Source organism: Chelonia mydas, chromosome 6 (genome assembly GCF_015237465.2).
Source record: "Chelonia mydas isolate rCheMyd1 chromosome 6, rCheMyd1.pri.v2, whole genome shotgun sequence".
In the NCBI taxonomy this organism is placed as follows: Eukaryota; Metazoa; Chordata; order Testudines; family Cheloniidae; genus Chelonia; species Chelonia mydas.
This window is the reverse complement of record NC_051246.2, coordinates 93,298,016-93,313,718: the sequence shown is the minus strand read 5'-3', so window position 1 is coordinate 93,313,718 and position 15,703 is coordinate 93,298,016. Positions and strand designations below refer to the sequence as shown.

At 46.1% G+C, this 15,703-nt stretch overlaps 1 protein-coding gene across 7 annotated transcripts in view; it reads right to left on the bottom strand.

The window, feature by feature from the left end:
* Nucleotides 1-15,703, bottom strand: part of ADCK1 (aarF domain containing kinase 1) — a 134,984-nt gene that overhangs the window by 70,416 nt on the left and 48,865 nt on the right. For all 7 annotated transcript variants that reach the window (XM_007067416.4, XM_043548891.1, XM_037900767.2 and 4 more), the window contains one exon: nt 4,633-4,836. In XM_007067416.4, coding sequence (XP_007067478.2) covers nt 4,633-4,836 — 204 coding nt within the window. The remainder of the gene's footprint in view (nt 1-4,632; nt 4,837-15,703) is intronic.

Below are 15,703 nucleotides of genomic sequence, written 5' to 3'. Positions count from 1 at the left end.
GTAAAACTATAGATTAGCTAAACTAATCCAGGCATAAGTCCCCAAAAGCCTTAGCATAAGCAGCTAACCAGGAGTAACCGTCGATCATACAGGATAAAACGCTGTAATAAACAAGTATGACTAAACTGTTGACAGGTAACCCAAGATGCTAATTTATACCAGCTCTAGATATTTTAAGTTAGGAATATCAGCAGATGTCCAACCACAAGAATGCCATGGTAACTAATTGACGTGTTTGTTAATGAGCTTGAGGTAAAAGGCCTAGTAAGCTATGGGGGTAGGGCACCCCAACATTAGAAGGGTGAGGAAATACAGATAAGGAAAAGGGGCAGAAATCGCTCCCGTACCGAATATGCATGAGGCACAGCGGGCGTCAGCATAACACATTATAAAAGTTCTATCGCAGCCTGCGCGCCTCAGGAGATGCCAGGATGATGACACCGTTGCTGCTGCTGAGGATGATGACTAACACTTCCGGTTTTTCTAAAAGGGAGAGTGTGAATATACTGATGCTCAGACACGGGGCGTTTTGGCCATCTTGTATTATCTATTTTGCTGGGTTAGAATGTTTGTGATTTTGCTAACCATGCTAATAAAAATATTACTGACTTGTCTTGTTGGTGCATACCAGGGTTCTTGTCATAACTATGATATTTCTGGGTCTGGTCATGAGAACCCTGCCAAACCACAGAATGCTAACTGGGAATTACTATATAATCAACAGATCAGGCAATAGAGAGTCATATTTGGGGGTGGCATGGACAGCATTGGAGCCAGACACATGGAGGAAAGGAGTTGTTGCACAGGCTGCTGAATTGGTCCCCATCCAGGAGGGAGACCGGGATACTTATGGTGAAAGATGCTCTGGAAATGCATAGATTAGAAAAACTAATGGACCCCCTCTGAGGATGATTGGGGAGAGCAGTCTCAATGGTCCAATCACTCTTTGGCCCATTAGTGCCAATGCCGAGGGAGGGTTATATGACAGAGGCACCTGCCCATTGAGATCTGCATGCGGACCCACCAACTCCTTTCTCCCACACCACTGAACAGCTATCAAAGGGAATGACCTGAGCTGAACCTAAACAGGTGCTCTAGGCTCCAGGATCCCACACCCCCAACCAGACTGGAACAAGTGTTCTAGAGAGGAAAGGCCTGTATCCCACTCCCCAGTTCCCGAGCCAGCCAGTTCCTCCTCCCTCCCCCATTTCTGAAGTACATCGTTAATTTTTTTTTTTTTTTTTTTAAGATCTAGTTTTAAAGTTTACTGATTTGGTACTACCGGAAAAGATTCACTTTTTAGAGCTCCTCATAAATCCTTCAACTTTTTGTCTGGTCTCAGGTTCCACTGAAAGTAGTTTGGCTACATTCCGAAAGTATATGTAAAGAGGGGTGGAGGAGAAGAAAACTTTGGGATGGGGCACATGCCTTGTCAAGTTACATTAAAAGAACAGATAAAAATCAGAGTTGAATAAACTTTCCTTCCCTCTGACGCTGTCTAACAGTTCCCACCTGTGTTCCCTGTAAGCTGCATGGTTGGGTGGCCACCCAGGAGAGATTCAAGTGCCACGCAGTTGATTAGCAGAGCCACGCACATCCAGCAGGCAGTGTGTATTCAGGTGCCCCTCCCCCAGGCTGCTTTGCAGCCATGTGGCTTCTGCAGCTGTTCCCAGGACCCTCCTTCTGGCTGTGCAGGGAAGGAGGGGAGGAAGGTCCCTCCCCCAGCCCCTGTACCCCATCTCCGTAGACCAAGGTAGAGGAGAGGAGACAGGGCTCAGGACTCACAGCAGCTCTGAGGTCTGAACAAGCCTTCGGGTGAGTGAGTGCCTTAAAGAGACACTGCATGGTCTCTCAGAGACTTCCCCAACAGCCAGGACACACAATCTCTGTCTGTCTGTCTCTCCCCCTCCTCCCTGCCCATGTACCCCAACTCCGCAGAGTGGGGATGCGGGGACATAGTTCAGGAGGAAGAGAGCTTTCAGCGAGTGCCTTAAAGAAACAGCGGACAAGCATCTCTAAGAAACTTCCCCAGCAGCCAGAACACACACAGTCTGTGTGTGTGTGTCTCTCTCTCTCTCTCTCTGACACTGACACACACACACACACACACTCTCACACACATGGTCTCTGTGTCTCACACACACACACAGTCTGTGTCACACACCTTCCAACACTGTCGTTGTTCTTGGTACTTCCTGCAATGCACATATATTCTCTATAATTTTATTCTTTCAAAGTGTTGTTATTTGAGTCTTTTGACTGGTCTATGCATTTCATAATTTTAATTTCTCTCTTACACTTAAATTTAATTCTTTGGGTAGTGAGTTCTCAAATGCCTAACTTGTCCTGGCTGGAGTAATTATCCCTACTGGTAACTTTTTAAGAAACTATTCTAGGTGGGGTCACATTAAGGCCACCTAGAGAAGGTGCTGCTGCATATTCAAGTCAGTATTATTGTTTTTTTTCCCCCTCCCTACCACATCCCATTGCAAACTCCTGTCTAATTTAGCTGCAGGTTTCCAGGCATCATGCTGTTGACTCTGGGTTCCTGACCCACCAAGGGAATATTTCAATATTCCATCTCTCACTCACCCTCTTACCCAAATCCCAATTTTCAATTCAACATTTTGTTTTTAAATTGTGGTGAACATATTTCTACGCACGGACTAACTTCATCCGTGGTGTTATCCCACGACTTTCTACAGGCTCCACCAAGGAGGCCTTCAGCAGATTAGGCTTCTCAAAGCCCTTTTTGTTTTTAACTACCTTGACTCAATTGCCTATAACTAATGGACTCAAGCAACTACCTCTGACCTCCCTTACCAGTGCCTTTCTTTTTCTCCATTTTTCTTCCCTTATGTCTGTCTGATTCTTTCTTCTCTGTCTCTTTTAATACACTTTTCTCTCTTTCTTTAGCATTCCTATTTGCTTCCTCTGTCTCTTTAAAATTAAAGATCACCCCAACACTGCCCATGTGAGTGAAATGAATGCTAAGAGGAAAGGCTGCTGCTGAGAGGGGGATTCGAGCTGCCTCGCTGGGAATCAATGAGGCATGGAAAGCTCATCTAACTCCTGAAACGCTGAAAGAAACCAGGGCAGATCAGTGGCAGCTGAAAATGCATTTGAGAGAGAAGAAAAGGCCCTGTCACTGAGCGCCCCATTCAGCTACAGAGAGAAGCAGCACAGAGGCGGCTGCTTTTGTGTTTTAATACTGTCTAATCCCAGCCCAGATTCCCTCTCCACCCACCACAGGGGAAGGCTGGCTGAACCTCTACTCTACAGAGCAGCTAGAGGATGGGTACTGCAGGAAGTGGTTACCTTGGCCTGTTTCTCTCCCTCCATCTATTTGCTGTGCTACAAATCCAGCTGGTACTAACCATGTGATGAAGCTGGGTGGGGGCTGGTCTCACACAGGCAATATGAAGGCCGATCAGAAGCTGACATTAACTCTTTGCAATTGAACTATGGGGAAATGCTCACTGTCATTCATGAATATCCAACCCCCTTATCCAATCCCTCATGTCACTGACGAATAGCCACCCCTACAACTTACACAGAGCCAGACCCACCCCAACCCCCTACATATCCACCAGGAACACCTCCCTACAGACTCCCAGGTACACACACCTAGCCATACTACCCACACAGCCAGGCACACTCTCCCCAACATGTTCCCACACACGTAGCCATAACAAAGTACCTGACACGCACTTCTTGCTCCCACACTACCCAACTCTCCTCCAGCACTCTGACCCATTTACCCCCACATACAGTCTCTACCATTACCAAGGCATAAAGCTGCCCCTTCTCCCCACATACACTCCCATCCTCACTGCTCTGCTCCACACCCACATTCCCTATGGCCTACTCCCTACATCCGAGGCGCTCCTCAGCCTGGGGGTAGAGCTGTCACCATGAGGGATGAGTTGAAAAGCCGCAGGATATCACAGTTACTTCACTCCCAGGCCCCAAGAGTTAATGGCGCAGCTTCCTTTGCTACTCTGTTGCCTTAGTCTCAGCAGCAAAAGCGATTTATGCTGTTATTAAAGGAAATTATTTATTTTTTTCATCTGGGGTTAATTAGGGGCTTGTGAAAGTAAAGGGCTGTCAGTGCCAGCTAGACATGGTAGAGAACAGCCAGAGGCAGTGCTATGTGCCCACACACAGATCTGCCAATGCATCTTGCTTCTCAACTGCAACCCCCCCGGTTCCAATCCTGGGGAACCCCCATAGCTCTACTCATGGCCCTCAATCCTGACCTCCAACACCCCTGCTATTCTTGTCCTGGACCCTTGCACGTACAGTTCTGCTGATGTCCCTCATTCCTGCCTGGCAACCCTCTCCCCACTTCCCTGTAATTCTCACTAGACTTTGCCAGCCATGCCCAGCAATGTGTGGGAAATACCAGACTTGCCCCAGAGCTAGGATAAGATGACTCCCACAGCAGTCTCTCGTCATCTAAGTCTTCCAAAGCACAAGGCCGGTGTCCTGAACTCCCTTGTCATGTTTCCATCTATGAAGGAAAATCACCAAGCAGCTCACTGCTCCTGTTTCCCTCTGGCCAGCTGCCCAGAGTTGCCATGCTGCAGCTGGCTGGCCTGGCAGGCCAGTGAGGGCTTCAGTGCCTCATACCTCTTTGCCCAGGTCCTCACGGATCACTTGTTCAATTTCCTGCATGCTGCTCTGTGGGGCCTGGCTGTGTAGTATCTTGAGGGTGCGAGTGTATTCCTCAGGCAGAAGGTAGTCGAGTGCCCCCAGATGCTGTCCCACTTTGATGAAGGTGCCTCTGTTGGCACAGCACAGGTCCCGGAGGCGTTCCGCAGAGCGCAGATGTACCTGCATAGAGATCAAAACATCAGCCAGCCCCTTTCTCCAACTCTTTGCTCCTTATTCCTCCCTCCATCTTCGCTCCCTCCCTCCCCCCTGCGCGCACTCACACACACACTTTTACTCCCCTAGGTTTCAAATGCAGCTGCCTTTTATTTGTTTGTTTCCTTGGTGAGGCACCTGCATCACCTATTGTCAGCTAAACTCTGGGAACAGGGTTTGCTGATGAACAGGAACTGACACAGAGCCAATGGGAGGTGTGCCACAGCGTAAGGCAAAAGTCAGGACCATTTCTCCCATTTAAAGCACACACGTGTGGCTCGGTTCTCAGTGTGAGTGCAGTGGAGCAAAGTGGGGGGAAGACAGATGCCACCCTGAGGGTGTCAGCACAGAAACTTCCTCGGAGAAAGACATTCTATTTAAAGACACAGCAAAACAAAAACACAAAGTATTTTCTGTCAATTTAGCGGGGTAAATGGTGCTGATGGGCAGCTCCTTGGCAACCGGATCCTATTTAGCAGCAGAATAGCTACAACCTGTTCAGTGGCAGAGCCAGCTTAGCGCTCGTGCTGTTCCACCAACCCACTGTGACCTTCCCCATACACTGGGGTAGGGTGCTCTCCAGGGCCTGTTCGGTCCTTGCCTCTCTGCTCAGACAGCCACCAGGGGCCTATTCATGCCAATTATAGTGTGGTTTCAGTGAAGTGGACACTAGGAATTAGGAGACCTCTCAAATTCAAACTGTAGATGGCTACAACACCACCGCAAACAAGTGTAAAAGTCCACTGGCCAGGTCTGGATTTCAACCGGTGACCTTGACTCTGTATCACAGAAGTGTACCAGTCACCTGACCCTTTAATAGCCATGATTTATTCTGCCTTACACTATTACTATGAAAGCTCCATGTCTGGGGCACAGGCACACTCAACATTCAGGAAGGTAATAAACTGTGACTGACTTTATCCTGCTACATTATTAGAATTCCAGCAAATTTACAAGTAAAAAGACCCATGCAAATCTATGCTTTTCTGCTATCTGCATGAAAGTGGCTAATACCTCACAGCATCAGTCAGTCAAAATCCCAAACAGAAAAGCAATTCTGGAGTGAGCTCCCTTTTTCAGTGACATTGCCACAAACATCAGCTCCTAGCAGTTCATACCCAGTTACTCAGATATTCACAGTACCCGGAGAAATGACCAGCAAAAAACTAGCATTAGCGTAACTTTCAAAAGTTTAAAACAAAAAACAAAAACAAGCAAGAAAAAGGTAGGAAATACAGAGCTCAGATTGCAAGCTCAGCCTTTACTCTGCTCACTAACCCACTGCTTATGTTTTAACATATCGGCTATGTCTGCATTTCAGCTGGGAAGTATAATTCCCAGCTCGTGTAGACTTACACATGCTAGCTATGATCGAGCTCATGTGCTAAAAATAGCAGTGTGGCCACAGTGGCAAAGGCAGTAGTTCAGACTTGTACCTAGGATCTCAGACAGGACTGCACTCGGGCAGCTACCCCAAGCCACTGCCCTTACCACCATAGCCACTCTGCTATTGTTAGCCCGCTAGCTAGATCAGAGCTAATATGAGAATATCTACCCGAGCTGGGAATTACACCTCCCAGCTGCAGTGCAGACATACCCTATATATTAAAACATAAGCAATGGAGTAGTGGGCAGAGTTAAGGCTGAGCTTTCAACCTAAACTCTGCATTTCCTAACTTTTAAGTGCTTGGCTTGAATACTCTTCTTATAACATTATGAATTATTGATCAATGAATACAACAATGTGGGATTTTACATCCAGTCTCACATCCAGCAAGTTGCAATACAGGACATTCAGTCCTCAGACTTGGCTCTCAGTCTTCAACAGTTTTCAAGTACATACAAGCTTGTTACAAGGAAGAGGGAGAAAAATTGTTCTCTTTAACCTCTGAGGATAGGACAAGAAGCAATGGCCTTAAATTGCAGCAAGAGCAGTTTAGGTTGGACATTAGGAAAAACTTTCTAATTATCAGGATGGTTAAGTACTGGAATAAATTGCCTAGGGAGGTTGCGGAGTCTCTGTCATTGGAGATTTTTAAGAGCAAGTTAGACAAACACCTATTAGGGATGGTCTACATCAGCGATGTCCAATAGAAATTCGATGCTAGCCACACTTGTGGTTTTGAATTTTTCTTATTAGCTACATTATAAAAAAGCCACATGCATTAGCCACAATTCAATAGCCTATTAGCCACATGTGGCTAGTGGTGAACGTATTGGACACCGCTGGTCTAGATAATCCTTAGACCTGCCATGAGTGCAAGGGACTGGACTAGAAGACCTCTCGAGGTCCCTTTCAGTCATACGATTCTATGATTCAAGGTGCTCCATGGCCCAGGCCCAGCATATGTAAAAGATCACATAAAGCTCCAGAATGAAGACCATTGCTCAACAACTCTGCTTCTCTGGCACAGTGGAATTCTTGACCATAAAGCTTGTCTGTGCTGGAGATGGAGTTTTCTCAGGGGTTGCTCAGAGGTTGTGGAACTACAGACCGTCACAAGCCTCACCACCTTCTGCTTCAAGTGCAAGACATATTTCTTTGACCAGCCTTCTCCTGTATAAACATAGAGCAGTGACTACTTTAAAAAAACCAACCCTCAAACCCAAACCCTATATTGCACACACAATTCTCCTCTTGTGAGGCTGAGAGAGAATGAACCATACATGACAGAGATTAACCGGGTTGCTTAGCGCTACTGGAAAGCGCTCCGATGCTGTAGTAATTATCATGGTATAAGAACCTGTGTAGAACAGAATAGTGGAACAGGGAGACCTCCCTGTGATACCAAGAGCCCCTCAATGCCAACTCCAGACAAGTCAAGCTTGAAAACTGAATCCAGTGTCTCACTCGGGGAGTACAAATTTGGACCCTAAACTCCTTGGTATCCTGGAAGAGCACTAGGGTCCCTTTAGACAGAGCAGGGCACATCCTCCAGCCCCTTGCCAGTGGGTGAGGGGACTCTGACACAAGAATGCCTGGAGGGGGCTCAAGAAGTTAAACATCCTTGGGGGAGGTTGAGGTAGAGGACATCAACCATTTAACACCCCAGGACAGATCAGTGCAGGCAGCATTTTGCAAAATGAGTTTCCACTCTCTGAAAATAACTAGCATATGCTCACACAGAGACACTCTCAACGGGATGGACTGCTGTAAATACTTTGTCCCTGAGCTCCGATCCCTCCACTGGCGTCCAGTCCACTTCCATACCAGTTCAACACTTGGTCCTGATCTTCCCAGCCCTCACGCAGCTATGTCAGTAATAGCATCTCTCCTTTGGGACAATGTACCTCACCAAGGCCAGAGGAAGCATGCAGGAGTCAGAGACAAATCTCTCTCAATCAAGGGGATTCAGCTGTGAAACGAGCTGCTAGAGAAGGTCAAACCAATCCAGAGTCTGACTCCTTTCAGGGCACCCTGCAAAACGCTCTTCTATGACAAAGCATTTCTCACTATAAACAACAATACCTTAACAGAAGGGGAATGGAGCAGAGCAGAAAACTCAGGAGGTACAGGAGGGGTACTGTATGCAGACCTCATTGACCTATGAATCACATAGATACTATGGTGTTGGGCACTCCAGAAAACCCGAAATAGATCAGACGGGTAGATAGATGTGTCAACACACACACATAAGCTTACATGTGCGCGCACGCACACACACACCTTTGCGAGTGTAACCCACACTACAAAAGTGCACACACCTGCCACAGCTCAAAAGTGCCCTGAGACTTACATAAACAAAACGCTCAGGTTGCCGGGGCTGCAGTCACAGGTAAGAGTGTGCTACATTTTATTGGACTCCTTTGATTCTTTTGTTGTGGCAACTAGGTTCTTGACCTGGCTGTTCCCCTGCCTCTGCCTTGTGTGTATGTGTATGGGGAGAGACGGGGAGACAGGCAGAGAAAGGGAGTGAGGAACAGAAGGAATGAAAGAGAAAGAAACAGCAAAAGAGGCAGAGACGGAGTAATAGGGATGAGAGAGACCAGGAGGGAGCCAGAGCAGCTGGACAGTTTGTCACAGTACAAGGAGTTCAGCCCATTATAGGAAAACAGCTTTTATGCAGCTTGGATAATTGTCCTCGACACACGGTCTCCAGCAGAGGAGAAAAAATCCAGCAGCCAGTGAAGGCAGTGGGAGGCAATTGCTGTCTACAGCTCCCCAGAGTTCGCCTGTATTCTAGGGGAGAGGAAGGGCAGGCTGGGGGAAGCCGGTTTGAATTAAACCCGTCCAGCCCCACTTGTGTTCTAGGATCTCCAATGTGGGAAGAAGGTCAGGCCAGAGCCCTGTGAGCTCACAGAGACAAAATGGGAACCAGGAATATGCTGCCCCCACACAACTTGTAGCCCCTGCCAGGTGAGAGAGCCAAACCAAAGCTTCCTGCATGGCTTTCTGCAGAGCACTAAGCATCGGGAGGATGCAGGGACTGACACAAGACACTGGGCATCAAACCCAGTCTCCTGCATGGCACTGCAGAGCCTCATGTATCAGGCTGGCCTAGAAAGGGAGAGACTGGAGCTAGGGACTGAACCCCAGTCTCTTGTATAGCAGGGCAGGGCTCTAGTCTCTTCAGCATCGCTAAGCACTAGGCAGGCCAGGGGGGTGAAGGATTGGTGCTGGGAATAGAATCCAAGTCTTCTGTGTAGCAGGACAGGACATTAGCACTAGGCTGGCACAGGAAGCACGGGACTGAGGCTGGGAGTCATTTACTCACAGAAAGCTCCACCCATCCTAGAGGCAAAAGAACGGGAGAATCAGTGCGGCACACCTGTTCCCATCTGATATTTTAGCCTCGAAGCCCCCTCTCTTGCCCCATTGCCCACACAGATCACCAGGGTTATTGGGCGACCCGAGACAAAAAACAGTAGGAAGAAAAAACTTGAGAGAAAATGCAGCCCAACCCAGATCCAAGGAATGTCTGCACATGTGTGCCCCTGCTGTGGAGGAGGTAAAGATAGCCCCCCTCTCCTCTGCCCCAGAGACAGCAAAGGCATGCCCTGCAGAATTTTGCCACTCCTTAGGAAACTCCAACTAACTCCAGCACACACCACCTTGCACTGTGAGAAGTTACCATCCTACTGCTCAGAGAAAGGCACCCACATCTGAGAGGGGCTCTCAAGACACCAGGAGCAGCAGCAGAAAATCAAAACAATACTCTCCTCCTTCCACAAATTTAGCCCTATTATGCTGGAAGTACTGATGGAAGCACTATTGGCTCCCAGGGCCACCGTCTGGTTCTCTGGCCCTGCCTTTCCTGGGTGGTGAAAGAAAGTACAGTATATCTGGGACCCCCACTAACAGACTGATGATGAGGGGAATCTACCATTAGCCCTAAAACATATGGCAATAGTCCAATCAGTGCTAACAGGACCAGTTTGATGTAGAGACCTCACAAACCCACCATCCACTATCTAAACTTCCCTTTTCTTAGCAACCTAATGAAAAAGCTGGCAAAAAATGGTCTCCAGTATCCACTGTTAGCTGCCAGGATCCTGGATAGCTGCCAGTCAGGCTTCAAACCAGAGTATGGGACATAGAAGGCACTTGTTCCTCCGGTGGATGATCTCCTCCTGACTATAGACAAGGGAAGAGCACCACACACATCCTGCTAGACCCCTCTGCAGCATTCGATACCAATGATCAACAGACACTTCTGCTCCACCTCTAAGAAACTGCAAGATTTAAATAGAAATACTCTGAAATGGCACAGGTAGTTCCTCCAAGACCCAACCTAGAGGGCTGTCATGGGCAACTGCCCCTCCAAAGCCCTCACCTGCAGAGCCCCCGTGGCTCAGTCCTCTCTCTTTCTAATATTAGTGAATCTCTAACTGTAGCCTTTGGGACAGCTGGTGAGACATGGGGTGAAATGCCAGCAGAACACAGACAACACTCAGCTCCACCCCTCCTTTACATCAAACACAAGCAGCAGCATCCACCAGCTCTCAGTGCCTGCCCAAACCAGCACCCAATTGAAGCCAACGAAAGCTGATCCTTGGTAAGAATGAGATGTTGTTGGCAGGAATAGGGAAACACTGCTAAGAATCTGCTTCCTCTACAACATCCCCACTAGCAAGGGCACTTTTGGACTCCTCAATGCTATTGTATTTTCAAATAACCAAAGTGGCATAAAATGCCCATGTATATCTGCCAGCAGCCAGAAGTTTATTTCTGATTCTATCAGACACAGACCTGGTCAACTTGACCCATGTGTTCAACACCTCAGGCCCACTCAGAAACACAGGTTGCCACAAACATTAAAATAACCTGGGGTTTCTGCACTGGCACCCAATTACACCCCTGCTCCTGCAACACGAAAGTTGGTGGGAGCTTTTCCATTGACTTCAGGCCTTAAATGCAGAGTCCAGTTCAAAGTCTCTGTCTAATACTCAGAGACATCCATGGGACTGGCCCTCACTACCTGAGAATTCTTCTGTCCCTCTGCAACCATCATCTCCTACAACAGCAACGTTGCACTAGAACAGTGATGCTTTCAACCAATGGGGTAGGCTCGTGACTGCAGGAGACAGAACTTTCCCAGGAGCTGGGCCCAGACTATGGGACTCACTACCATAAGACATAAAAATGAGTACCATCCTCACCATGTTCAGAACTGAATGCAGAGCTCCTCACTTTGGCCTGGCTTCCCATCAGTAAGCCAACGCACAACTTAGCTTGTGAGAGAAGGTGATTTGAGAGATAACCCTTTTAGAGCAACAGGTGGCTAAAGTCCTCCAGAGGGGTCACCAAACCCATCAGCAACAGGACATTGGTGCCAGTCCTGCCTCTGAACCTATGCTCAGTGCTCTGCGTGGGTTTGACAAAGCAGAAAGCATTCTGCTGGCTGTAAGGGAGGAGGTGGTTGTGATGTGCTCTGCAGAGGATAGAGCTGGCCTAATACAGAAGGGCTTCCCAGTTGGCTTGGCAGGAGGGAGAAGATTTGGGAAAGGGGCAGGTGGCTAGACAGGGGCGTGTGCAGTCATACAAAACATACAGTAGGCGGTTAGCAGGGAAATTATGCATTTCAAATGCTGAGAATCACCAAGATTAAACCGCATTTGGACAGTGCTTCAGCACAAATATCTCCCCGCATGTGTGTGTGTGTTTTTCTCTCTCTGCACTCTCATCTCTGAGTCTCTCTTTGTCTCTCCCTCCCTCAGATTCAGCAGGATGAGTTTTCCGTGTGCCCTATAGTGCCCGCATCAGACACACATGGATTGGCCCCAATGCAGGCTAAAGTGAACTGACTTGGATTTTCAAAGTGATTTTGATATGGCCCTTCATAAAAGGCTGAAAGAAAAGAAATAACACCCAAGTGTTGAGTGGAAGCTCCTCATGGCTTAAGCACTAGACTCAGCAAGCAGAGAGAGAAGGTAACGTTTTCAGAAGTACTTACATGACTCACTGAGTTTCAGGGAGACTTATGCTCTTAAATCACTTAAGCTCTTTTGAAAAAATTTACCCAGAGAGTCATAGTGAACAGCAGCTCCTCAGATCACACAAAATCTAACAGTGAGACGTCTGAAATGGGACCAGTGCTAGTTAACTTTTAAAGGCAAGAAATTGAGTTAGAAAGAACCTAAAAGGTCACGTCAGAAAATTAAAATACTTCAACACAAACTTGATTTCATGGTGTTTCTGGCCAGGAGGGACCATCAGATTATCTAGGCAGGTCTGCATCCCCCCAAATACAAAAGAAAGCAAGGGAAGACAAGAAAAAGCAGCAGGGTTAAATGGCAAGTTTCAGGGACATTCCTCAAATAAAACAAGGATCCTTTAAAAAGAGTAATCCAGCCCAAATAAAAACCATAGAAAGATGCATAAACCATAGCAGGTGCATAAGCCATAGCTGGCAAAATGAGTGATGGAATTAGGAGAGCTAGGAGGGAATCTGAAGAACAAATAGCCAAAGATAAATACAAGTCACCACAAATTCCTGATCCTGACTGGCACCTCCAGGCACTGGTATAGATATTAATGTTTAAATAACAGTATCAGAAACTGGAAACCTGTGAGCAAATTGGTGGGTCCACTGGGCAACCAAAAGTGGAGGGAGGATGTTGGGGAGAGAACTACCCCAGAACGATTCTTTTCAGGTAATACAGATACGGCACTTGCACATAGTGAGGTGCCAAAAGAGGAAGTTGATGGAACAACTGCAGCATTTCCATTGTGTAAGGCACCAAGAATTGTGACGGAATTTTAAAAGTGGATGAGCTGCTAAGAAAACACACCAGCTCTCATTAAAATCAGCTCTTTTACTCAACAACTGGAGGGTAACCTGTCTTTTAAAAAGGATCCAAGAGTGATCCTGGAATTTATAGCCCAGTTAATCTTACTTCTATACCAGGTAAATTAGTTAAAACAATAGTTACAGAGTGAGCTATATAAATCACCTAGCTGAATGTGATATGACGGAGACAAACCGGCATGGATTTGGGGAAGGAAAAAAATCATTCCTCTCCAATCTCCACATACTAGAATTCCCTGAGCCTGTTAACACAGGAGTAAATAAAGAAGAAAGGGAAGATATCTATTTGAACTTTCAAATAGCCTTCAATGAAGTCCTTCACAAACAGCTATTATGAAAAGTAAGTTGTTACTAGTAAGAAACAAACAAACAAACAAACAAACAAGGTAATGGATCAGAAACTGGCTATTGTCTTGTCTGCATTAATCTATTCCCCATCCCCCCAAAAATTCTCAGCTTTGCTATACCCCAATTCAACTCTACCAATGGTTACAAAGGTGGGATCTCTAGTTGCGACAAGGTTCCCGCAGCCATTAGTGTTTTTACCACTACCTCATTTTAAACCTGCTCTGAGCAGAGTCAGACAACGTGGCAATGTAAATGCTAGTGACCACAGGAGCCCTGTCTACACTAGCACTTCCACTGTTGCTGCTCCACTGAAGCTGAATCAGTGGTAGCAACACTGGAAGATTTGGAGAGGAGAAACTAGCGTACACACAGCCTAACTGTACGTCTATATTGCAAAAAAAGTGTTAGCACTAGCTAACTAGGGTTAAAATGGCAGTGAAGACACAGCAACTTGGCTTGTAACTCAGATTAACAACACGAGTTCAACACCAGACTGGCCTAAAGGCTTATACACAACCTGCTAACCCAAGTTGCTGTATCTTCACTGCTATTTTAATCCAAAGTAGCGAATGCTAACACCTCTCCTTTTTCCAGTGTAGACATACCTAAGAGACAGAAAACAAAGCGTAGAAATAAATGGTAAATGTACAGCATTGCCAAAGGTTAACAGTGGAGTACTTACCCCACTAAGTACACACTAATGCTGGTGTTCGTTGTATTTGCCAATGAGCGGGCAAAGGGATGAACAGTGTGGTGGCAACATTTCCGGCTGATACGACATTACCGGGGTTATTCAAGAACAGAAAAAACTGTCAGGAATTCCAGAAGTACCTAACAAAGCCAGGTGAATAAGCAACATGGTGACAGATGAAATTCAGTGTAGACAAGCCCAAGGTTATGCACGTTGGAAGGAACAATTTGTACTACTCATACGCATTGATGGGTTCTAAATTAAAGTAACCACTGAAGACCTGTGCATCATTGTGGAGAGCTCAATGAAAATATCAGCTCAATGAGCAGTGGCAGTCAAAAAAGCAAACGAGCTGTTAGGTTGTATTAAGAAAGGGATAGAGAACAATACTAAAAATATCATAATGCCATTAGATAGATCCTCACCTTGACTAATGTTTTCCCTGCTGGTCATCCCATCTCAAAAAGGATAGAGCAGAAACAGAAAAAGGTCCAGAGAAGGGCAGCAAAAATTATTAAAGGCCTAGGAAAAACTTCTATACAAAAACAGTTTAGTTTAGAGAGGAGACGCAAAAGAGTGGACAGGAAGGAGTTATATAAAATAATGATTGGTATAGAGAAGGTACATCCATCGCTTCTATTTATCCTCTCATGATACAACAAACAAAGGGGCATTCAATGAAATAGAAAGGCAAAAAATGTAAAGCTTTTTTAAGAAAAGAAAAAAAACCAACCACAATACATACTTAAACTATAGAACTCCCTGCCACAGGCTACCAAGGCCAAGAGTTTAGCAAGATTAAGACGACTTTATATATTTATTCAATCTGAAAATAATAGTAATACCTAGGTCTTATATAGTGTTTTTCATCTGAAGATCTCAAAGCACTTTACAAAGGCAGTCCATATCATTATCCCCATAGTCACAAGAACATCTGCACTTATATTAGACAGAATAAAAATGAATAAATTTGCTTTAATCTTTATTTATCAGGGGATAAGCCAACTTATAACTGAATGGGATCAAGAAAACTTCCCCCTATTGGCACATTATTGCATAATTATCCACGAGGGGGCTTTACAGCTTCCTCTGAAACATCTGGTACTGGCCACGGTTGTTGACAGGACAGCAGACTAGGTTGTGGCCTTATCCACTCTGGCAGCTCCTGGGTTCCATTTCATGTGTTTCTAAATTATTTGGAAGAGGAGAATTAGGAGGAGGAGGGAAAGTTTTATGGCTAAGACACTGAAGTGGGATTCAAGAGATCTCAGTTCTGTTCCTGCCTCTGCTACGGACTTACTGCGCGACCTTGGGTAAATGACTTATTGATTTCTCTAGGCCTCAGTTTGTGTGTGTATAAAATGGGGATAATACTGCTGACCTACTTCACAGGGAGGTTGTGAAGCTTAAATTCATTATTTTTTGTGAATGCTCTATAGTAATGGAGGCCACAAATTAGATACAGAACTTTGGCACCCAGTTGGTGAAGTCTGATGATGATGCCAAGAACCAGATCCCAGCGGCTAATATGCAGGGATGGACAGGA